Genomic DNA, 25397 nt, shown 5'->3' with positions numbered 1-25397 from the left:
AGGCAACAGAAAATTACGCATTTACTTATTTTCTTTAATATATGATAATTGCTGGCGCCCACTGGTTTTGAGGCTACTCATTTTCGGCCGTAAAGGAGATCGGTGAACTCCTCTTCCAGAAAAGACCATTTCTGAAAAAGGGATCGCTCCCTGTCGTGTGTCTGCGGGCGAAACTCTTTTTTGGAAGAAGTCTTTTTGTTCAAAAGGCTTTCGAGTGCCCATGTGACAGGGGTATAAGTTTTACGACGTTACTCAAGGCGCAAGTAAAGTTTAGCGCCAGAATATATTACGAACACTAAAAAAAAATTCGTCGGCCCTTCCCCTACCGGGAACAGGGGGGCACGCAAAGCTTGTCGTACCATCAAAATTCGGTGTCGCGTTCCCTGGCCTCGGGGTTCGCTGCCCTTCTTTGACGCTGGGCTTCGATAAGACGGACTTTTGACGTGGGATCCGCTGCCTGCCGCTGTAACCCAGCCTGGGCTGCCTTGAACGAAAGATCCGCACCGCGAGCGCGAGCCTGCTCCCGGCGACGTTGACGGCGTGTCTCGTCGAAAGCGGCCTGTTCCGCTGCCGACCGAACAACGGGAAACCTTCCCATCCGTTTGCCGAGCGGGCACTGATAAGAGACCCGACGCAACGCGTGCGAGGCCCTCCCCCCCCCCCCCCCCCCCCTTGTCCTTACCCCGGCGCGCGCCCACTCCTGATTGGGTGCTCCCGTCACGTGTTACGGGTGCGCACCTCACGTGTTACGGGTGCGCACCTCACGTGTTTCGCCAGCGGTCTATTCTTAGCCTTTCCCGCCGTTTTCCTTCACTTGCACGAGACGGGTTTTTTGCGGTGACACCTACAACGGCACCGACACTTGAGAGGCAATACAAGCTTCGCTTGAAAAACAATATTGTGTTGTATCGCGCGACGTAGTACATCTGCATACGTTCATATACTGGCGACCTTACTCAATGCTTACACACGTGCAGAAAGTGAAACGTTTTAGCGCAGCGCGTGTCGCATTGCGCATGCGCGGATGACGCGTCTATAAGCGGAAGCGGTTAGTGGTAAAGCGGTAATGTTACGCTAAAATATTATGGGGTCTTCCGTAACCATATCTGCATCGCCAGTGATATTTCCTTATATGCCACTGAACCACTTGTCGAAGTCGCCATTAGAGAAGCACTTAGTTCCAAGAATTCATATTTTGTGTCTTCAAGCTTTCTTTTTCTAATAAGTGTGTTCGGTTCAATAAATACAGGCCCCCACCATGAATTTTTAACTTGATGCTTTAGCGCAATCTTACACCTTCAATACGCGCCAAGGTCAATGCGAATTTCGCATTAGAGTAACATCGCGTCGATTTTCGCGTATTCGCACCTGTAACTTTCCGTGGGCCAGGAAATTTCTGCAACTACATGTGTACTGGCGTCATTCTGCAGCCGATCGTCCCAATTGTGGCCTCTTCCGAAGCCGAAAGCATGCCGCAAGACATCGCGTTACAGATTAATTACTGCGCGGTGACAAGTTCTGTGTTGTGATTCACGATGGTCAATCATACTCGCGCTCTGCTCTAAAAATAAAAATAGAAATAAAGAAGCGCATTTCAAAAGCTTCAGTGAGTGCAACCCACTAAGTTTCGCTGCGGAATTGCAGCATATAAGAGAACGACCTCGCCACTTATCGAGCGCTCGGCCGAAACGCGAGACACACCTGCGTGAAAACCATCCTATCCGACGTATGCGAATATAGTGCCAACATCTGCCGCATCCAACAAGATTCCAATAGCTTCCAACACTCGGATTAATCACGTTTCTGGCGCATCGTCCGGCAACTCGGACCATTTTGACGCAAGCGCGTCTCCGACTAATTGACACACACACAAACGGGGAACCCGCACGACGCGTTTCACAAGCAGGCGTACGCCGTGGTGACGTTCTCGCAAGTCTTGCACTCCAGCTTGCAGCACCACACCATGCGGCACTGGCAGGTCTCGTAGACGACCTCGTTGAAGCTGCGGTGTTCGCTGCCGCAGCACACCTTGTTACAGTGGTCCGGGTCGCGGCAGCGGCGGCCCGTCATGCCGCTGCCGGTCAGCGGGTTCGGCTCGCAGAAGGACGGCGACTTCTCCAGGTAGACGAGCCGGTCCCTGCCCAGCCTCCGCAGCCGAGCCGTGACCGCGGCCAGCCACTTGGGCCTCTGCGTGGTGCCCGCCGTGGCGGCCGGCACCTTGCGCGGCTTGGCCACGACGTCCGTGGCGGCGAACTCCGGCTTGTTCTCGATCTCGGCCGGCACGGCGCGGATGTACTTGCGCTTCAGCCGTCGAGCCACCTCGGGAAAGGGCGCCAGCTCCCGCCAGCAGGTCTTGAGCGAGCACGAACCGGACACGCCGTGGCACTTGCAGACGGGCCGGATGCCGCGCCTCAACGTCTGCGGCGGGAGCGCGTGCGAGAGAGCGTGCCCCAATGACCCTGATGCATCTCCTATATAGACAACACAAGGTATCGCTATACTCCGGAGTCGCGGTTTGACAGATTTTGTGGCAGAGGCAGCTGAGGCGATGCCATGCGCACACACTCAACTGAACTTCATTTGTGGCCATACCCTTTGTATTCTAATATATTTTAATATGCTCAGGCCGGAGGATAAAAAAGGAAAATAATATCAAAGGGAAAAGGAGAGAGAAAAAAAACTTTTAAAAAATCGCAGTTTCGGCCGAAAGGCCAAGTCTCAATTGCGATAGCAAATTAGTAGAGAGCTATACGGAGTAAGGATAGAAGATTTATCGGCTGTATAAACTTGGACACATTCGCTTACTAACTGAATTAACAAGCATTGTGTCAGCGCGCACAAGCAAACATGAGTATATCACACTCGATGACCGCACACAACCGCTCTCAAAACGCTGGCGTGAGCAAACGCGCCAGCAGCAGCGAGCGAAGGTTCATGCGGTCTATCGCTTCAACAGAAACTGAGCGGCGAAGCACAGCGCATACAAAGGTAGGAGCCGTGTTGCAGATCGCTTTCAAGATACGGTGCGCGCGACCGGCCGTCGCCGCGCAAAGTACAAGTGCACAGTTGCTCGCAAAGCAAAAACCGCGCTCCCTCCCTCCCGCGCTGCCTTCCCACTTTCCTCCTTTCACGTGGGAGATTGAGTCATTGATTCGCCAGTTCCCCTTGCTCCCGGTCGCAAGATACGCATTTGGTGCCGCAGCTAAACGTCACCTCCCCTGCCTCCCTCCCATCCCCCCACGGCCTCTCGCGAGCCCAATTGTGGCATCTTCAGAAGCCGAAAGCATGGCGCAAGACATCGCGTTAGAGATTAATTACTGCGCGTTCACAAGTTCTGTGTTGTGATTCACGATGGACAGTCATACTCCCGCACGAGATTGAGTCATTGATTCGCTAGTTCCCCTTGCTCCCGGTAGCAAAATACGCATTTGGTGCCGCAGCTAAACGTCGCCTCCCCTCCCTCCCTCCCTCCCACCCCCCCCCGGCCTACCGCGCGACCGAAGAAGTCGCGTTTGCTCTCTGCCGTGCGTTCGCTCCCCGTGAAAGCGCGCGTCGCTCGCGCGCTTTCACTCGCACATACAGCATACGGCACGCGGCGACGATTTTATTGCCATTGGACTTTATACAGAACGTCACGGCGACGGCGACGGCAGGAATCCGCTTGGAGTGTCCATATAATTGTTATCACAATAAAAAGAAACAAAGGAGCACTCAGGGGGCGGTTCGCTAGCGGCGCACATGAGTCCACCACTCACGCTGACACTTGTTGAGCGCCCCTTCTCGAGCTTTTATTTATTTACCTTTATCACCATCAGCGGCACAGAAAACCCCCAGTGCACTGCTGCACTATTTAAAAGAGAGAAACAAAGAAATGCAGTCTGCGATTTGTCTTAGTATGTGCCGCAATCCACCATATGTTAGAGGAAGTCCAGAATCTGTGCTAGTCCACCTGTCTCGTCCGCTGCAACATTCCCGGTATATATTGCAGTGGCCAGGTATCCATTGGAACGTTATTGTGCGATTCTCTTCAGTTGCTTTTGTGATTTCCTTTAGAGTCTCATAAACTAAGGCCATGTTTTGAAAATATCTGATGTCACCACGAAGTGACGGCAAAGCTGCCTGCGAGCCACAAATGAGGACCTATTGTCTCCCCTTTTGCACTAAATGTATGTATCGTAGCAAAGACAATATTGCAAAAAGCTCTGCTGCAATTGATTAGGTCGTGTGAGGCAGCTTAAACGTCTGTACTCGGTTCTATTCAGGAATAACAAAGGCGGCTGTAGGAGAATCTGTTTGACAAGAAGCATCTGCGCACGCTTGAATATAACCAGGGTATGGAAAGTACTACATATCTGGTAGAACGCTACTTGTGCTGCCAGCATAAATATGCCTCCTTTGCAAATAATTCTTTCAATGAAAGTTCACTTTGCGGGCGACGAGTCACCGTGGGAGGTAGGAGACATCTGAGATCCAAAATTTGAGTTGTCATAGTACGTTTTTGTGCACCTGAATCACCGTATGTAAGCCCTCTCTCTCTCTCTCTCTCTCTCTCTCTCTCTCTCTCTCTCTCTCTCTCTCTCTCTCTCAATACGTGAAATTGCTAGAGGCTGCCTTTTGTGCTACACTGATGAGCCTCTGCAATTTCTAAGGAACTCGAGGCTGTTCGAGGAAGGCCTAAGCATACTATCAGCCTCCTAGCTATTAATCGTTGAAGTCGCTCTTCAGATTAACGGTAGATTCCATGCAGAACCAGTGCTAATATTGTATTGGTCTATATAATATTATATAATATATAATATTGTCTATATTTTGATTTATAAGTGCATTATGTACTTTTAGTAGGGATGAAACTGACCGGTCACTCCCCACGTCGTTTTTGCAACGCGGCGAAGAAAATTTATTTAATTTTAAAACATTACATGCCTCATTACACGAAAATCCGTCGTAGTCGGTGGCGTGACCGAATGTTGGTACCAAAAATGTCTGACGGCGCGAACAGTAAAAACACGTCAAAAAAATGCTCGGATTGACGTGAAATTTCTCAGGGAGGTTCCGGTTACAAACAAACAAACAAAGTAAATCAATGCCTTTGAAAAGAAAACTTGATAAATTTCGGTCTGGGTGGTAATCGACCCTGGCCCTCCCGGGTGCGAGGCTAGCACGCTTCCCCGACGCACAGCGGCTCCACGGCTCTGGTAGTCAAAAGGTGTGCCTAGTGCGTGCGTCATTGCACACGTCACGTCGCAGCCATCAGGCTGACTGAACGTGTGGCCTAGTGCGTACGTAGTAGGGCACGTAACGGCACAGCCAATAGGGAAGAAGTGGCGCCACGTCATGAGTGCATAAGATGAGTATAAAATAAATAATTGACAGACACTTAAGTATCCTTAAGTGCTTTGAATGCGAGAGCCACCTTAATCTACCTTAAACCACCTTAATCTACTTTAATCCACCTTAATTCACTTTTATATACCTTCATCCACTTTAGTCCACTTTAATCCACTATAATTCACCTTCATTAACTTCACTTCACCTCAATTGACTTTACTCCACCTTAAGTCACCTTACTCTAACTTGTTCTAACTTTAGCCTTGACATACAAATATACAAGACGCTGATGATTATTTTTCCTGCCACTCACGGCGGACAACGCCGGCTTTCCTGCCTCATGGGACATATAATACTTTTGCGTTAAAAAGAGTATGAATTTCCAATTGAACGCCGCTGAGAGGTCCTTCGAGTTAATGAACTCCTCGCGAGCAAGTAACCTCGTTGAGACGCTTGACGCGTTTTGATTTGACCTTACTGAGGCGCAGTTAGAACGCAGGCAAGAGCTTGGGCAGACAAGGAAAAAACATTTCACAAAAGGGACTATAATGCTTTCGCATTCCCGCTCGTAGGCAGTCTGAAGTGCCTCTGCCGAATTTTTATTGAGTTTACTTGTTGTTTGTGTAAAAAACTTGGGAGTCGCTTAAGCGTCGCCTTTAAGAGTAGAACGCCGTAGCTTTAAATGGTCCTTGACCGCTTCTCATGATCCCGGTAACTGCAGATTATGCAACCCTAATCTTTAGCGAGAAACGCTTGCGGCGAACGCTATGCACGAAGGCGAACTTTCTGGTACTTTCTTTTCTTTCCTCCGCACAGCCGGCGCCACCGCTGCGGATGCGTGGAGGCGAGCGCCATCTGGTGGTGCTGCAAGCTACCAAGCAGTACACGCGGCGTGCGCCGCGCTGTGATTGGTAGATAATTTTTCGCTCACGGTCAACGCCGAGGACGCCGTGCTTCCTGCATAACGGGGCCCTTAAAGCTGTCGCTTTAATATGTCAAAATATAAACATATTCGTTTTTCGACGGAGATTAACCATTAATCTCCGTCTACTATCCAGATATTGAAAATATTTCGGTAGAAAACCAGGCGACATATTTTGGTAGTAACGTTCTCTTCGTACCTAACATAGAATGCTAACATAGACGCTATAACTTTAAAAGCCGGCCCCGCACTGACTTTTATAAAATAAAATTTCCTCTCAAGCAGTAACAATCCCTCAAGCAGTAAAGGATCTTCATTTAAAAAAACACCGCCAAGCACTCCGTACAGATGGTTAACCAGCGAAGCTGAAACGTGCGGCCCCGGAGTTTAGCAGTGGGTTAATCCTGACGCTGTATTGAAGCGTTTCTCAATTATTGGTTACATGTTTGTGTTTCTGGTGGAACGCAAGCACCAATGGCGGGCGGATGCTGCTAACCACGACGCCGAGTTAACTCAAGATATCGAACGCATGCGACAACGGCGAGCCGAGGAGAAGGCATTGCGGGCAGAGCAGCGTCAACGTGGCAATGGCGGGAACGCGTTCGTCGGGGCCAACGCCCGCTTTCGGCGGGAGTTTCTCGAGCAGCACTTTGGCTTCGGCTGCGACGAAACGTCCACGTTGAAATCGCGAAGTGGAACGCAAGCGCCAATGGCGGGCGGATGCTGCTAACCACGACGCCGAGCTAACTCGAGATATCGAACGCATGCGACAACGGCGAGCCGAGGAGCCGGCGTTGCGGGCAGAGCAGGTATACGACGCAGAGAACGACGTCACTAACGGCGCTGCCAATGGCGCGCGCGCTTGGGTGCGACGTAGAGAACGACGTAACTGACGGCGCAGCCAATGGAGACGTTTAGAGAAACATGGGACGAACGGTTTTTCGTTTCGCCTAGCCATATACAGCTTTCGCTGTAAAAAGCAACATTCGACCGATACATGAATAATCGTGCATAATTTGGGACCCGCATATGAGGATCATTAAAAGAAAGAAAGCCAATTGAAGCAACACCGAGCCGTGCAGTCCGCTTTACGACTATACATAAACAATGCAGATTACCTTCACCCTCCACCATATGTTTCACGACACCGTGGCCACCCACTAAATATAAAGGCAATAGTTGCATGAACGTCTCTTTATCAAAATTCTTTTTTTTTTGTGCACGATAAATCAGTGGCATCACTCCTTGTCGAAGTCCTACAAACTTCATGTGACTCACATTTTTTTATGCACCGAACTGCTATTTGCAGTTACTGTCCCAGCCGACTTCACCTTTTACTTTTGCTAATTTTCATGTATCCTGCGCGACTACGTTCAACAAATTATCTGTGTTCCGGTTTTCATTTATGCTATGTATAATATTTTATTCTCGGAGTGATCTGTAATATTCAGACTATTTGTGCGGTCCTCTAGATGACAATCCCCAAGCCACTCTGTCTGGTTAGAAAAAATGTTGTCGCAGTTTCACCTGAAAGGCGAAGCATCAATTGCGATAGCAAATTTGTAGAGAGCTATACGGAGTAATGATATTAGCTTTATCAGCTGTATAAACTTGGACATGCAGCAGCACTGTCAACGCGCAGAACTGTTGTCGACGCCGTCGGCGTTTTGCCCGCGTTCGCTCAAAATGCCTGCGGCGTTGGTGACTGTTGCCGGAGCCTCTGATATAAATAGGCACTTGGTGCCGCAGCTAAACGTCGCCTCCCTTCCCTCTCCCCCCCCCCCCCCGCGGCCTTTCGTGCGTGAGAAGAAGGCGCGTTTGCTCTACATATATGGTGATTGTAAAGGAGGAAAGAGACGCCTACTTCTGCAGCCCTTAAGGAAGCACGGCGCAGAACGCGCGTTTGTTCTCCGCCGTGCGTTCACTCCCCGTGAGAGAGCGCGTCCCTCGCGCCCTTTCACTCGCACTTACAGCGTTCGGCGGCGCGCGGCGACGATTTCATCTCCATTGACGTCATACGGAACCTCACGGCGACGGCGACGGCGACGGCAGAAATCTGCTTTTGAGTGTCCATATAATTGCTATCGCAATAAAAGTAACGAACTCGATGGGGCAGATTCAGTTATGACAAAACTGCTGAATGTACGACATTCTTTTAGGGGCGAAGCTCCTTAGGGTCTGGGTCTGTCCCTCCTCTGTAGTATGTAGTAGTAGTAGTAGTAGTCGTCGTAGTAGGTAGCCACGTCTACTTTTATGAAAAAAAAAAATCCGAAGGTTGTGTCCGTAGCGCGGAATCGAACCAGGTACCCCTCGCTTCCGAACGCGCGACGCTAACCACTACGCCACGACGCGCACATGGACACGCACCACGATGACAATAAATACCCAACATTAACGAAAGTTTCTAACGCGTTTGTGCTAGCGCGTTACGGCCCGTGTAAAAAGCTGGTGTAAGACGCTGTGGCCTCTCCGCCTTACCCCCGTATTCATAAACGCTCCTCGACATGAACTTGACTTGCCACCGCCTTGGGCAGCGCGTTCGAAACGCGTTGAAGGCGGTGGCAAGTCAAGTTCAAGTCGAGGAGCGTTTATGAATACGGGGGTTATACTCTCTCAGCAGTCATGTGATGGCGTCTGCAAACGCGGTGCACGTTCCGGCATGTGTAAACGGCTGCGTAAGACGCTGTGGCCTCTCCCGCTTACTAGAGAGTACTGCCCGTTTCTAACGCGTTTGTGCTAGCGTCCCCTTAAGCGGGAGATGGTGCAATTATAATGAAGGGCGCTGTTATAAAATAGGAATGACGTCACATATGGCGCGTGTCATTGCTGGAAGTCAATCGTTCGATTTAGTGCGGCGAGACTGGGCGAATTACACGAAAGATTCACGGTTTACCGATGATTCCCTCCGGAGCTTCGCCCACTCATCATCATTCACCCCGTGGATATGCGGTGTTTTTGGTGTATATATATATATATATATATATATATATATATATATATATATATATATAGTAATAGGCCGTCTTGGAACACAGCAGCAAAACGAATAAGCACGTCTATACCACTTAAAAAAGTTGTCGCAGTTTCACCTGAAAGGCGAAGCATCAATTGCGTTAGCAAATTTGTAGAGAGCTATACGGAGTAATGATAGTAGCCTTATCAGCTGTATAAACTTGGACATGCAGCAGCACCGGCAACACGCAGAACTGTTGTCGACGCCGTCGGCGTTTCGCCCGCGTTCGCTCAAAATGCGTGCGGCGTTGGTGACTGTTGCCGGAGCCTCTGATATAAATAGGGCACTTGGTGGCGCAGCTAAACGTCGCCTCCCTTCCCTCCCCCTCCCCCACGGTCTCTCGCGCGTCGGAAGAAGGCGCGTTTGGTGATTGTAAAGGAGGAAAGAGACGCCTACTTCTGCAGCCCTTAAAGGAGCACGGCGCAGAACGCGCGTTTGTTCTCCGCCGTGCGTTCACTCCCCGTGAAAGCGCGCGCCCCTCGCGCCCTTTCACTCGCACATACAGCGTTCGGCGCGCGGCGACGATTTCATCTCCATTGACGTCATACGGAACCTCACGGCGACGGCGACGCCGACGGCAGAAATCTGCTTTTGAGTGTCCATATAATTGCTATCGCAATAAAACAAGCAGAACGACATTTAAATCTGCTAAAATATGACTGACTCAATTTTCATAGCGGTGAATCCATTCAGTTGCCTAATTGCAGTGCCCCCAAATCGCAATGTTTTTTTTTTTTTTTCGCAATCTCGGAAGCCACAGAAAACCGCAGTCCCGCTTATTCAGCCCGTCAAACTTGTGCATCTCGGAAACAGTGGGGATCTGAATCAGAATGTGACCGTAGTAAGCTACGAGGCGGCCGGCCTATAGTTGGTGTTGATACATGACGTTTGACAACGCGAACTTGAACAAAGGACGGCGAAAGAGGCGCTTGTGTCTTGTGACGTTTGACAACGCGAACTTGAACAAAGGACGGCGAAAGAGGCGCTTGTGTCTTCGTCTGTCGCCTCTTACGCCGTCCTGTGTCCAAGTTCGCGCTCTCAAACGTCTTGAATCAGAATGTGACACCGCGGAACAACGACACAACCGATCAAATGCCCCCCTCACGTGTGCTTCAGTGGAGAGCGAGCGTTCGACCTCAAGCTAGTGGTCACTCGAAACGTCATAGTATAGAACGCACCCTGATTCCCACGATGATGTTGTGCGTGTCGACGGGTTTCCGCAGGGTGCGGGGCCTCTTGCCGGACTCTCGCGACAGCAGCCGCCGCACGAACTTGGCGGCGAACGGGTAGTTGTCCCCGCAGCCGCCCCACTTCCAGCCCTGCTGCAGACCCGGAGAGGCCTCCGGCTCCTCGCGGCCGGACTCGCCGCACGAGCAGCGATGGCTGAGCCGGCCCGTCCTGCAACCCTGGGCCACGCTGTGCACCACGCCGGCCGCCGTTAAGGCGTACACGAAGGCCGTCTCGGGGTACACTGCATTGGAGAACACCGAGAGCTCTAATGTGACCTTCTTTTTCTCGTTTGATTCGATAATTTAGCCAGTGCTTCAAATAACCAACTCGTTAACTTAATACAATATATGCCCCCAGCACGTTTAATAGTGTGCGTTTTCAGAAATCAGTCGTAAACAACCGGACCATTGCATTTAATAGAAACTATGAGGGTAACCATGCATGACGCTTTCGTGTCTGCATATATACCGGATAGACTCGTGTAAGGGCCGCACCGCCAACTTGGCAGCCCAAAATTTGTGGGAAAATTTGGGGAAAATTTGTGGAAACTATTTTGGAAAAGTTTCCAATGGAGAAGAAATCGCATTCGGTGCCCCGATGCCGCGCGCGCACATCGGCGAATTTTCGCGCACTGCGTACTTCCGCGTGCCGCTACTAGATGGCGAGAGCCGAGGTGTGCACAGTATCCGGGGTGTGCACAATTCGCAGGCAGCGCCGGCACCATTTTGACAAAAATGTGCGGTCCCTTGTAACGGCCGCGGTCCCTTGTAAGGGCCGCACCTTGTCAAAATTGTGGGAAATTTAAAAAGAAGTGTGGTCCCTACACGAGCCTATAGGGTATAGTGCATTAACGGGTGTTAATTGAGGGTGGTAACAGCCGACTAATTCCACCGAATTGACTCTTCTGACCACAACCGAGGTGCGCCATGTATGCCCTCTTAGACTTGACTTCAAAGAATAAACATGACGAAATTTCAAGCGGCTGGTTTGAAAGAGGACCTCTGCACAACTTATCGCAGGCGAGCTTTTTTTTTCATCTTGACTCTTGTCTCCTGTTGTTGGATTCTTAAAAAGCCCCACCCTATTTGTTTACCTTCAAGGAGTTACATAGGGAAAATAATAGAATAAGAGTATAGAGTAGCACCTTAACATTAAATGACGTGAGCTTCAAGCCCGTAATAGACGACTTCGAACGTCTTTGTGGTTTCCTACCCAAAATTGAATGACGAACTGAACATGTTCTGAATTATATGAAATATTCGACGCGAGATGATACCGAAATTGAACCTAGACAGAAAATGCGAGAATCCAAAATTATAATCTTAACCGAGTCATAAGTAGCGGCGAGAAAGACCCGTGAATACCTTGCATAATATTCTAGCGATGAAGTTTGAAGGGCCGTGAAATACGTGACCAGGGGAAAAGCTGCTGGAGAAGATGGAATAACAGCCGATTTGTTCAAAGATGGAGGAGGTATCATGCTTGAAAAGCTCGCGGCCCTTTATACGCAATGCCTCACGACTTCAAGTGTACCAGAAAGCTGGAAGAACGCCAACATTATACTAATCCATAAGACGGGAGACGTTAAAGAATTGAAGAATTATATACCCATTAGCTTGCTTTCAGTATTGTATAAAATATTCACCAAGATAATTTCCAAAAGAATCAGGGCAACACTTGACTTCAGCCAACCAGGAGAACAGGTTGGCTTCAGGAAGGGATATTTTACGATGCATCATATCCATGTCATCAATCAGGTAATCGAGAAATCTGCGGAATACAATCAACTTCTCTATATGACTTTCATAGATTATGAAAAGGCATTTGATTGAGTAGAGACAGCAGCAGTCATAGAGGCATTGCATAATCAAGGAGTACAGGAGGCATACGTGAATATCTTAGCAAACATCTACAAGGATTCCACAGCTACCTTGGTTCTCCACAAGAAAAGTAGAAAGTTACCTATCAAGAAAGGGGTGAGGCAAGGAGACACAATCTCTCCAATGCTATTCACTGCATGCTTAGAAGAAGTATTCAAGCTCTTAGACTGGGAAGGCTTAGCAGTGAGGATCAACAGCGAATATCTCAGCAACCTTCGGTTTGCAGATGACATTGTCCTATTCAGCAACAATGGAGACGAATTACAGCAAATGATTGAGGACCTTAATCGAGAAAGTGTAAGAATTGGGTTGAAGATGAATATGCAGAAGACAAAGATAATGCTCAATAGCCCGGCAAGGGAACAAGAATTCAGGATCGCCAGTCAGCCTCTAGAGTCTGTAAAGGAGTACGTTTATCTAGGCCAATTACTCACAGGGGACCTTGATCGTGAGAAGGAAATTTACAGAAGAATAAAATTAGGTTGGAGTGCATCCGTCAGGCATTGCCAAATCCTGACTGGGACGTTACCACTGTCGTTGAAAAGAAAAGTGTACAATAATTGCATTCTATCGGTGCTGACGTATGGGGCAGAAACGTGGAGATTAACAAAGAAGCTTGAGAGCAAGTGAAGGAGCGCACAAAGAACGATGGAACGAAAAATGTTAGGCTTAACGTTAAGAGACAGGAAGAGAGCGGTGTGGATCAGAGAGCAAACGGGGATAGCCAATAGTGTAATTAACATTAAGAGGGGAAAATGGATCTGGGCAGGCCATGTAATGCGCAGGATGGATAACCAGTGGACCATTAGAGTTACAGAATGAATACCAATGGAAGGGAAGCGCAGTCGAGGACGGCAAAAAACTAGGTGGGGTGAAGTTAGGAAGTTTGCAGGCGCAAGTTGGAATCAGCTAGCGCAAGACAGGGTTAATTGGAGATCGCAGGGAGAGGCCTTCGTCCTGCAGTGGACATAAATATAGACTGATTATTATTATTATTATTATTATTATTATTATTATTATTATTATTATTATTATTATTATTATTATTATTATTATTATTATTATTATTATTATTATTATTATTATTACTACTACGTTCGTGGACTATTACTAGTCCACGAACGTTTTCTACCAAAACGTTCGTGGACTTCGCACCAAGGCACGTGAATTTTTCGCCAATGTCATTTCGTCTTCCTTTACTATTTTTGTTATTTCTGAAACTTGGCTCTGCAGTGAAATTTCCTCCTCAGACTTTTTTCCGCCACATTATAACGTCTTTCGCAGTGACCGGGACTTCAGTGGAGTTAAGCAAAAAGGTGGTGGCGTACTTATTGCCGTTGACAACTCACTGACATGTGTAAGGCGCAGCGACATAGAAAGTGTACAGGAATCGATTTGGCTTGAAGTCAGCCTAGCGCGCTGTAAAAAATTGTTAATCGGAACCTTCTACGTTCCACCGAATATTTCTCCTGCTTTGTTTGATCAGGTCATCTCTTCCATTGAAAATGTTTTATCCTCCCATCGCAAACACAGAGTAATCCTTCTTGGTGATTTTAACACACCAGGAATTGATTGGACCACGCTTACATATTCTCATTATAATCATTACATAGAGAACAAATGCAGCCTGTTGTTAGACTTTATGTCCTTCTGTTCTCTTCAGCAGCACAATTTGATCGCCAATTCCTGTGGCAACGTTTTAGACCTTTGCCTCTCTAATGCTCAAGCTATAGATGTTTCCTGTTCTGACATTTCCCTTGTCCGTCCCGATAAGTTTCACCCCTCACTTAAGATAACTGCCTCTGTGTCAGCCTTGAAGCAGAGCTTCTCGACTGGCATTAATGAATCTTCTCGATTTGCTTTCAAGCGGGGTGATTATGTTGGCTTATACGACTTCTTGTCCACCAGAGATTGGTCCCTGGTCACAGATAAAACTAATGTTGATGACCAAATAGATCAGTTTACAGAGCTTGTTTTGCGCGGTATGCGCCAATACATTCCTCAGTACAGTCCTAGGCACTCTAAATATCCCAATTGGTTCTCATCTGAACTTATAACTGCCCTAAAGCATAAAGATCGCGCGCACCGTAAATCCAGAATTCCTGTGCCTAATGAGTGGAGAGAAGAATTCCGCTTTTTTCGAACTCTCTGCAAACGCCTCTATAAGCGGGATCATGATGCATATATTGCATTCTTGGAGAAGAGCGCCTCCGACCGGCCGGCGGAATTTTGGAAGTATATCCGCAAGCGTACCAGTAATCGCGGAGAGTGTTTTCACCTGCTCGACTCTGGTGGAGTAGAAGTCCAAGCAGTAGCGGATTGTTTTGCTGCCCATTTCTCTTCCTTATATAAGCCTTCAGGTTTCAACGCTGGTGTCAGTCAGCAGCACACAACGGCTCCTACATCTAGTCCTGTGTTGTTTGATGCAAAGCTGATCATTGAATGCCTTAAGCGCTTGAAGCCTTCCCTATCTTGCGGTCCTGATGGCATCCCTTCCGCAATCTTAAAAGCGTACAGCGGTATATTTGCCCCAGTATTGACATCTATATTTAATAGCTCTCTGAATACTTCCACCTTCCCTCACATGTGGAAAACTGCTCGTGTTTTTCCTGTATTTAAGTCTGGCTGTAAAACCGATGTCTCAAATTATCGCCCGATTTCTCTTCTCTGTGCCACGTCTAAGGTTTTTGAGCTTGCTCTTCACAACGTATTGTCTTGTACTGTGAAGAACACATTGATTCCGAATCAGCATGGATTCCTCACCGGCCGCTCTACTATCACAAATCTCGCAAGCTTCATGACACATATCTCCGCGCCGGTACTTCAAAGGGGGCAAGTAGACACCATATATTGCGACCTCAGTAAAGCTTTTGATGTGGTAAGCCACTCACTGCTTCTCATCAAGCTTACGCACTTTGGTGTTGACTCGTCAATTGTAAATCTATTGCGGAGTTATCTTATTGGTAGATCATGTTTTGTTAACGTCAACGGCCAAACGTCTTCATCGTACATGGTAACCAGCGGCGTTCCTCAAGGATCAGTGTTAGGACCACTCCTTTTTTTAATTTTTATTAATGACGTTCTTTCCGCCATTCGACATTCTTCATTCCTCCTATATGCTGATGACATAAAGATCTTTAAGGCAATTCACACTGTTGATGACTGTCGCATCCTGCAGTCTGACCTGCTTTCTTTTTCTAAATAGTGCCCAGATATTAACCTCACCTTGAATGCCGCTAAGACCAAAGTCATGACTTTCACCCGCAAAACAGCAAGCTGTTCTTTTTCTTATTCAGTAGGTTCTGTACCATTGTGTAAGGCCCATGAGATCGATGATGTCGGTGTACTTTTTGATACAACCTTACACTTTTCATCTCACACTAAACGTGTTGCAATGCGGGGCATGCGCACTCTTGGCTCTGTTTGCAGACTGTCGAGAGAATTCAATTCTCCTACACCGTTCCGCAAGTTGTACACAACAATCTGTCTTCCTCAGCTCGAATACGCGTCGGTCGTCTGGAATGGCATTTCTAGATCCAACAGTGACATTATAGATCGGGTCCAGAAAAAGTTTCTAAGCATATATCATCACCGCTTTGCAAACACGGACTCTGGGCCCTGCTCTAGCACTGTTGGATTATTGCCATTGCCCTTACTTCGCTGCCGCCGTAATCGTGCTGACCTGCTTTTCCTTTTCAAACTCCTTCACGGTATCCTCATGTGCCCCGAACTCCTCAGTTGTATCACATTTCGTATTCCACGCAAAATCACCAGAGAACACAGACCTTTCCATGTTGCTGCCTGTCACCACCAACACTCAACCGTCCATAGAATACAGAGTCTTTATAACGCCCACTTTCATGACCTTGATATTTTTCACAACTCTCTGTCTTTGTTCTGCTCTCAGCTTTCCGTTGTTGTGTCTTAGTTTCACCATATTGTTCAACTTCCCTTCTCCATTTTATTATGTATGCATTTTGCGCCTTCGGCTACATGTATGTACACTTTTCTTTTCAAGATTGATATTTTTTATTCATTGTTTTTTTTCACTGATACTCCCCTGCTGTATTTCTTTTTCTATGTATACGTGCGCCAGCACCCAGACCTCACGGTTGTTCCTGGGCACGATAAATAAATGATTGATTGATTGATTGATTATTATTATTATTATTATTATTATTATTATTATTATTATTATTATTATTATTATTATTATTATTATTATTATTATTATTATTATTATTATTATTATTATTATTATTATTATTATTATCTGTGTGTTGTATGATTGATTTCAATGAATGCATGCGCTGTTGGTTTCACTTTGCTGAGGGCTTGTAGCCTCTGCCTTACGTGGGTATGAGCCATTGCTTACGGGGGTATGAGGCATTGTTTAGTGATGTATGCGCCATTGCATTCGTCTAACGTGACGGACAGGGTTCTCGTTGGGTAGGCATAGAAATGCTTACGCATTTAAAAAGTCGCCCATAGGTGATCCCTTGGCATCAGCATCTGAAGTGGCCATCGCTTTTGAGCCATAGAAGCACCGTTTCAATTTGTTGGCTTACATATGGTGCACCTCATCCCGGCGCCCTTCTCTCGTTAGCCAATTAGGATTAAACGATTAATTGTAACGGACGCCGCAAACGTTCATATTCCTTGAAAACGTAGCTAAGTCTGGATTGTAAATAATTAAAATAAAGCTGAATATTATTAAGCCCTAAAAGGTGATCTTCGCGTGTAGCAATATCAAAAATAAGTGCATGGGAGTCACGTATCCAATAGATAGAAACATATCGTTAAACGGCCTATATTGTCTATATCAGGGAAGTCATAAACTGCACTTTCAGTGAAGAATTGCGCGGCAGCTCTTACTGCCTATGAAAGCCGGTTAAAACGCTTCCAGAATAAAAAGAGAAATTAATTATAAGAGAAAAGCTCAGAGGTCGCATTTCAAGAGAGGCGGGTGTGCAAATCTGCGAGCCTGCCTTGTCTATAGGTGATCCAGGTGTAGCTGCTGAACGCTGATTGTAGGAAAGATAATGTCAATTGCATGCCGCAGGAATTCTACTGTTTTCCCGCCAAAATTAAGTGCCCAAAGCTGTGTCACCTGTTACAGCTTGTTTCATTAAAAATGAAACTAGTTGCATGTAATTGAATACTGAAATAAAATGTAATGGAATTACAGTGAGCGTTACCGAATAAACAAAGTTATCGTTATATTACAAAATTACCAAAATAGGTAATTGAATATAAGTAATTAATTTCCTGCAGTTCGTCACGTACAATTATGGTCTCTCCGCCGCTGCTAAGAGTTGTTGCCAGATGAATTCCGTTTAGTATAAACTGGGGCTGTTTGCCATAATTACCAGGAGAAATCCAAAAGTTTGCATTGGACCGGGAGTTCTGCGTGATTTCTACTTGAGCTTACACGGTAACGACATGTCTCAACACAAGAGAGCGAATTTTCGAATGATTATGCAGCAGGAAAGCTGCGGTTATGGCACAGGGGCACCAGTTTCGGAGCAAACACAAGGGGCAGATAATTTCTGCTCAATAATGTCCAATAATTTAATAAGAATACGGCGCTTTTAGGCAGCCAGTATACAAATGTGTTTTCTTGATTTACGCAAGACAATTCGTTATTTTTGGAGAGTCTTACTATGTATGCAGCCTTTTAGGACAGCGAGAGAAAGCTTTTTGATAGAATGTTTTTAAAAAATTTTTAAAGTAATGTTCAGTACCGTGGTATCACACTTCTATACCTTCCGAGAACACAACACTCACTATGCACCTGGTGACGTGCTGTACCCTTGTTCCATTACCGTCAGTGTCATAATGCGCCAAGTAACCGAAAACAGAGGCATCTCATTTACAAGCTCCTCAGTTCACAGAACGTCCAGTTGCGAAAGGCATTACATGCGTTTGTCAAATAACATGAATTAACAAGCCTCTATTTCATTGGTTTTTTTTTTTCTTTTGCAAACGGACTCCACGTAATCTTGACATTTCACTTTGTTGAGAAATTCGATATATTCGATATTCGGTTCGATATACGTATACGTATTCATAAATTTTGCCATTACAAGACACCGTTTTTTTTTTTTAATCGTATGAGTGGTATACGCTATATTTAAAACCCTCCATTAATCGAGCCTGATCCAAATTTGACCTTTTTCTGTATGCTTCGCGACTCCCGTTGGTTCGTCCTAAAAAGCTCACAAACACAGTGACAGAGAGGTAGGATTTTCGCTATATATAGTCCCGTTCGTCGTCATCGACGTCGGTCTTCCCGTGCAGTACGTATACCTTTCTTAAGAAGGTTCTTGCGATCCTGGAGCAGGTCGCACTGCCAGTGTTCCCACTTGAACAGCATCTGGCAGGTTTCCACCGTGTTTCGCATGCCTTGCACGATTGTGTGGATCACGGCCGGCTCCGAGACGCAGAAGCGTCGCACGCTTGGGTCCCTCCTGTGCTGGCGGCAGAACTCGCGCTCGGACACCTCGCGGTCGGGGTCCAAGGTGAAGTTCTTCGACCTCGACAGGACCCTGGGGCACAAGAGCAACGTGAGCCGTAAGGAAGATGGTCGACCTACGACTGATCAGAGAGAGATAAATGCCTTTTATTCAGTTTATGAGCGAAGACCGCGCAATAGACAGAACACGAAGAAGTGACAGACAACGTTGCTGTTATTTACTTCTAATGTTGGTAACGGCGTCCACTCTTAGCGTCGTAATAGCGTCGTGACGCCTTGCCTAGTCGGTAAAAGTCACGCTGGTGCGCACGACCTTCTCCACATCGACACCGTCCTTGGCTGCAGAGTAACGTAACGATTCTATTCCAATTCTTCTCCCCCCCCCCCTTTTTTTTTTTGTCTTCGTCATCAGTATGAGACCGCCTATGTTATCACAAGGCTCAGCTGGACGTTAGCGATGAGTAATAATAGTAATAATAATAATAATAATAATAATAATAATAATAATAATAATAATAATAATAATAATATAATAATAATAATAATAATAATAATAATAACAATAATAAATACAATTCACCTTAGAGAACCATTGCATTAAACCGATCCTGTTATTAATCAATCACAGACAGCGCAGCCGGTTCAACAGTTACGTGACGCGTAACACAGCTATAATATCTTGAGCGGTGAGCAAATCCCGCTGCACGGTCTAAGTATTGGGAGCAAATCCAGGTGCTACGATATATCACTAATGTGTGACCGCTAAAATGACAGACAGCCTTAGCCAATAAATATAAGTGTCGTCGTGTGCCTTTTAGCCAAGCGAGAGAGAGAAAAGAAATAAAGAAGAGATATTAACCAAAAAATCGTCTGGTTGGCTATCCCTACGCTGGGCGAGTAAAAGAAAGAAACATAGAGAAAGGAAAGACACGGTGAACGTGTGAACCCATGCAGTTAACACCATGCACGTCAAGGACGTTCGCACAAGTCAGTGAATTTCAAAAAGAACAAAAGCGCCTTCACTGCCTTCTTGGCCGATGATCGGTGGAGACGGTGTTCCAGTATACAGCGCCTGCGCGGACACTGGGCGATCGTCTAGACAAGACAACACATTGCACATTGATTTTCTTTGTGTATCAAATCGAAGACAGTGGTACAATAAGTGGTCGAGCCTCAGAGCCAAGCGGCTAAGAGACATTAGGCGGCATCGACATGGAATCCGTTTTTATAACGTATTTTTGGCTTAGGGGTCTTCCAACGTTTGCACGTATAGTATTGTGATATGCGAGAGGACAGCACTGTGTATAATCCCCGGCCCAGTACGTTCCATGTGGTTACCGAAGAAAGCAGGTACCGCGTGGTGCGCACTATGAACATCATCACAGTGTGGCATTAGCATGGTGTGAAAGAGCAACACCAGTCTAGGTGATTGATGTTGGTAAGACTGACGCCGACACCGAGCGAGGGAATACCACATATACATCGGACATGCATTTCATGTGATTGCAACTTTACAAGGAGTAGGACGAAGCAGGACCTTAGGCAAGGATATAACATCAACGCTAGCTCCTCTCATCATCTGAAACACATGCGACTTCGCGCACTACAAGTCATCCAAGAGGTCAGTTCACGCTGCTCTGTTCTCACACTAATCAAACACAGGGACGCAGTGATAAAGTACTAGAAGTCTGAACAACACTGCGTCTAACTTGCGGATAAGAACAGCAAATATGGACGTACTGGATGACCGGTAGTGCGCCAAGTCGATAGTTGTAAGTCATGACAAAAAATGGAACTGATGCTATATACCCGCCTATGGCACTGCATCGGCGTCGTCCTTCCGCATGTAAAGCGGCTACCGGAACGTAAAACTAAAACGGAGAAGACCAAGATTGTGGGTTGCTTGGTGTGTGACAATGACCTTGACACTACAACCTTCGCTTCTGGAGCGGTATCCTCGATGAATGAAAGCGCGTCACGCAAGCGACGTTTCCATGTAGCCACTGCAGTGGTGAGCATGCGGTAACGTACGTTACGACATTAGAGTCCAAGCGAACCGTCGATGACCTGAGGTCACTTCGAACTAGTCTTTTCAACAGCGTACGAGTTCCTTGTCGCTGACCATCAAGAAAATATGACACGTGCTAACGAAAAAAAAAAAGGGAAATGAATTCGTAGTCTTCGTTTCCAGGTAATCCTGGAAGTCGAGTCAACGAGGGTCAGGTTGACCCACATCGTCCTTATTGGAGCTCGTCGATCTTCAGCTTCTTCAAAGAAGAAAATGCTCGAATCCGCGAACAATCGCGATTCTGGCCGCAGTGGACGAGCAATTCAAGTTTGTTACATTTGTGGATCCTGCGAACTGCTAGAACACTACTGTGATTTCGGCATAGAACTGGATTAACTTGTAAACTGTTTCAGATGCCGCTTTAGATCGGCCATCTCCAAAATGAGGAACGTAATAGAAGTCCACGATCAGCCAGTTCCTGCTTCTGCGGGCGGATAATTAGTCTCTTATAAGATCGCCTTTTAACGGGGAACCCTGGAACTGAGTGACGAAGGCACTGGCAGCTTACCCAATGCTGGCCATGGCTGCGTGGTTGAGGTAGAGGCACACACAAACCACCAGCGCCCGCATGTCCGACGCACGTGGCGGCCGCGTGGCCAAGTGGGCCCCCCATCCATGTCACGGCGGACCGGCACGCGAGCACACGTCCAACGCTTACGCACTGATGGCTACGCCAGCGTCCGCGCGCGTGCAACCTACAGCGTACTACGCGTACGGGCGAAGAGGGAGCAACTGGCGCCAGGATATTTGAGCGTAGGCCCGATTGTTTGAGACGCACCTTCGGCGCTTGTCGCGCTTGCCGTCGGCCACGTGCCCCGCCGGGAGGGAAGTGTGCCGTCCGCACAACGCCTCTGACTCCGTGGTGTGCCGTTCGTCTGTCTGGCCGCCGCCGCCTACGACGACCACACAGGTGCGTGCGTGTGTTTGTACGCCGCGTGTCTCCGCGCACTTTCTTTCTCTCCCTTGTTACAAACGACAGTGCGTAACTCGAGCGCGATCGCCGACTGACGCGCGTCTAGCAGGCGCCGGTGAGTCGCCGAGGCCTCGTCTTTCCTCGGTCGCCACCACAGCCGGTCGCCTGCATGCCGCTGTCCCGCGTGTGAGGTGCGAGGCCATAGAGCACGCCGCACCGTGCTTGTTTCCACCGCCACCTCTCGCGTTGAATGACTGTTGCCACTTTGTAGCGGCGAATGTATACACTACCGGAATGCTACGCCGTCGCTTCGAAAGATCGAGGTACTGCGGCAGCCCTGCTGGAGGTATGAGCACGGTGTTGACACGCGTGTTGCAGACAGCGTCGTCGGCTCCGCGAGATGGAGAAAACGATGGATAAACGCGCATATATCAAGCTGCAAGCGCGCGAGCAGCGTATTAGAACGGATACCCGGACAATAAGATGCAAGCTGGTTGACTCGTTTCATCTCGTATAGTCGTCGTAGCACCCATACGAGGAAGCCTGCTTCAGCTGTCACGCAAGCGTCTCACGGTTACACGCGCAGCGAGCGATGGAGTGAAAACGCGTCTTTTGCATCGCCGCCCTTTCTGCTCGCCATCGTCGTTTGCAATTATATAACGCTCTGTCCAGGCGCGCCACAAGTGGTGTTCTCACTGCGCGGTGGTTTCTGAGCGCGACTTGACGCAGACGCGAAGATGCCCACCTGAGAGTCCACTTTCCACCAGATTTCATTCACTGCAAATCATATTTTGCATTTTGTTGCTGCATACATCATACGTGCTGCTGCGCTCCAGCTACATTGCGTACGGCTACGACTCTAAACTGTATGCGTCGCTTTTGAACTGTATTATACTTTGAAGCGGGTATCGCAGTGCAGAACGTGAGCGCATCCAATGACTACTTCTAACAACACGAGAGTGATGTTTGCGTTAATTTAGCCAACGTACACCACCAATGAATAAGCTATATACGACCCGCACGAAAGAGGGCTTCGGAGACCGCCAACACAGCAGCTAAATTGAAAGCACCACTTAGTCCACTACAGGCATAGTGGGCCTTAGATCATTTTAGATAAGTAAATAAGGCTAATAATGTCTGTAAAGAATATGTTACCACCAACACGTTCACGCCAGCGCCTAAGCAGAACGAAGTCGGACGTTGCAACACAGTATAGTTCTTTCTGCCTGCTCTGGTTGAGCGCAGTGTCACAAGGTGCCGCTACAACCTCTGCTGCCGATGTCCTCAACGTCTCTGCATGGCATCCTGCAAACGGCAATACCTGTACGGGACCGGGTGAAATTTGGCATTCGTACGCACTGCTTTCGCAGTCCACACCTTCTTCCGGTCTCTTAAACGCGCATCCACTTCCCACAGTCAAAACTTTCCACTCTCAGCCTCCCTGCCTTTGCAAACCGATCACTAAGAGCTCTTGAAGCTGCCTTTCTCAGAGCCCACAAGTGGGAGTATATTTTTCGCGCTCGCTGCGTACCTCTCCCCTTTGTATGCAGGGGGTGCGGGGGGGGGGGGGGGGGGAAGCTATTGTCAAACATATTCAAAACCGGGGACGAGGAGGATGCATGCTGCCAGCCGTCTCCTTTTGTGTCATGGCGCTGCCGTGGCGCTGTGTTTGTTCGAAGATCTCGGGTTTCAAGAGCGGCTAACGTTCGCCCCGCGTCTCCGCGTGTCCTTTCTTGCCCTGTATCAGGCTCTTGCCTACCGCTATTTTTATTCGCCTCCCCCCCCATTGTTACTATATGATGCTTTTATTTGCTCGAAAGCCGCATTCACTGCCCACACCTGTCATCGAGAAGGCTGATACTTGCAGGTCCTCTTTATAACTTTGTATCTTGCGAAGATGGGGGGCAGATCGCTTGGAAACATTCCCAAGAAGAGGTCACGTGTTTGTGCTCGTCTTTCTGCTGGGGCACGAAGTTTCCGAGTGGCGTTGCACGGCCCGCAAACGGCACGAAGAAAGCTGAATGTTGGATCACCGCATAAGTCTTAACGCTAACCAAGTTTGGCAAGGCTGCACGCGGAGCGTTGTCCGGAAGAGTTGGAAATGTTAAAAAAGAGGGCAGTAACCTGAGGCTGCAATCATTGGGCTCTATAGTCTGGAATGTACTACGTGCATGTGTTCCGTACACGTACCCACATCAGGAGCCCTTATGCCCAAGATTTGTGGCCAACGTGCGCGTAAACGTGTGCGCGAAAGTGTCATTCTTCTTTACGTCCTTGAAAGCCTGTGAACACCTTTAATCCCTGCTTTCAAAATCATTGAATCCAGGTTTTTTAAATATTTTTGTCCGAACTATTAATTCAGCGCTATTTATCCAGCACTGTACAGGTTATCTCTACATGAGACCGCTCGACAGGACTCGTTTTTTTTTTTTTTTTCCGGGAAGAACGACACCGATCAGGTTGACCTCAATGGCTGTAGGACGAAACAATGGTTGATGTATTTGCAACCTCGTGTGATAGAGAATGGGAGTCAGTATAAAAGTAAAGTCGAGCCAATCTCTTAAGAGCTGCTATTGAGCCAGAATATGCTCCACAATCGTAATTAGATTTGTTGGCTGCAGTGTATCCAGTAAACCTGAAGAACTTCAAACAGTTCTGCCAAAGCATTGTGACGTCTTGTCAAAAAACGGCAACTCGCATTACGCACCGGGACGTCAAAAGAGACAGGTGGAGCCACTCTCTTGCATATTCGTCAGCAAACATGAATGTGTGGCATATTGCAGTCAACTCTGTATGCAGTAGCTTCATAAATTTATAGTCTAATGGATGCACTGATGATTTCTTATCCGTGCCTGGGGTTGACAGAGCGAAAAAAGGCATTATGAAACGCCAAGGCAAGAAATTAAGTATAGGAGGAGGAGCCATGTTGCTGTGAGACTGATTAGCATGCAATGCTCGCATATTCATCCATAGCTTTGAAGTAGCTTAGATTGTAGCGAATAATTTACTTAGTGTTGCTGTTTGTCTGACCAAAGGACCGTTAGTTCTTTGAATACGAAGAACTTTAGCAGGTTAACCTGACCTCAGCTATAACAAGGCAGCCCAGTAATGAGCGAGGCTTGGAGTATGATACTCCTGAAGCTTCCAGCGATGTCTCGTTAGTCAGCAATTCAATCAGGAAGACTCGGTTTAGGCCCTGCATTTCAGCAATGAATGGCTCAAGATCTCACGTACAAGCGCAACTTGTATTTCAAGCGACGAATCAAGATGTGCTGCCTCATTAAATGCACCGTAATTCGTGAGTGTTCGAATGGCACCTTCCCGCAGGATAAGGTATATGGACACTGTGAGAAAGGTTGCGATCCAGGACAATACCCCCTCCCCGCGCGCGCGCCACGCACACACACACACACACACACACACACACCACACACACACCACACACACACACACACACACACACACACACCACACACACACACACACACACACACACACACACACCACACACACACACACACACACACACACACACACACACACACACACACACACACACACACACCAC

The 25397-nt window shown here is 47.6% G+C and overlaps 1 protein-coding gene across 1 annotated transcript; it reads right to left on the bottom strand.

The window, feature by feature from the left end:
- Positions 1 to 1481: 1481 nt before the first annotated feature.
- On the bottom strand, positions 1482 to 18752 carry LOC119440685 (protein Wnt-9a). Its single transcript, XM_037705574.2, has 3 exons — positions 18683 to 18752; positions 10442 to 10734; positions 1482 to 2418 (listed from the first exon to the last, which is right to left on the bottom strand). The coding sequence occupies exons 1-3, from the start codon at positions 18747 to 18749 to the stop codon at positions 1897 to 1899; spliced, it is 882 nt and encodes a 293-aa protein (XP_037561502.2). The 5' UTR covers positions 18750 to 18752; the 3' UTR covers positions 1482 to 1896.
- Positions 18753 to 25397: the final 6645 nt, after the last annotated feature.

This window comes from Dermacentor silvarum, chromosome 2, assembly GCF_013339745.2.
Source record: "Dermacentor silvarum isolate Dsil-2018 chromosome 2, BIME_Dsil_1.4, whole genome shotgun sequence".
Taxonomy (NCBI): domain Eukaryota; kingdom Metazoa; phylum Arthropoda; class Arachnida; order Ixodida; family Ixodidae; genus Dermacentor; species Dermacentor silvarum.
The sequence above is the reverse complement of the archived record's forward strand: the minus strand, read 5'-3'. Positions and strand labels throughout refer to the sequence as shown.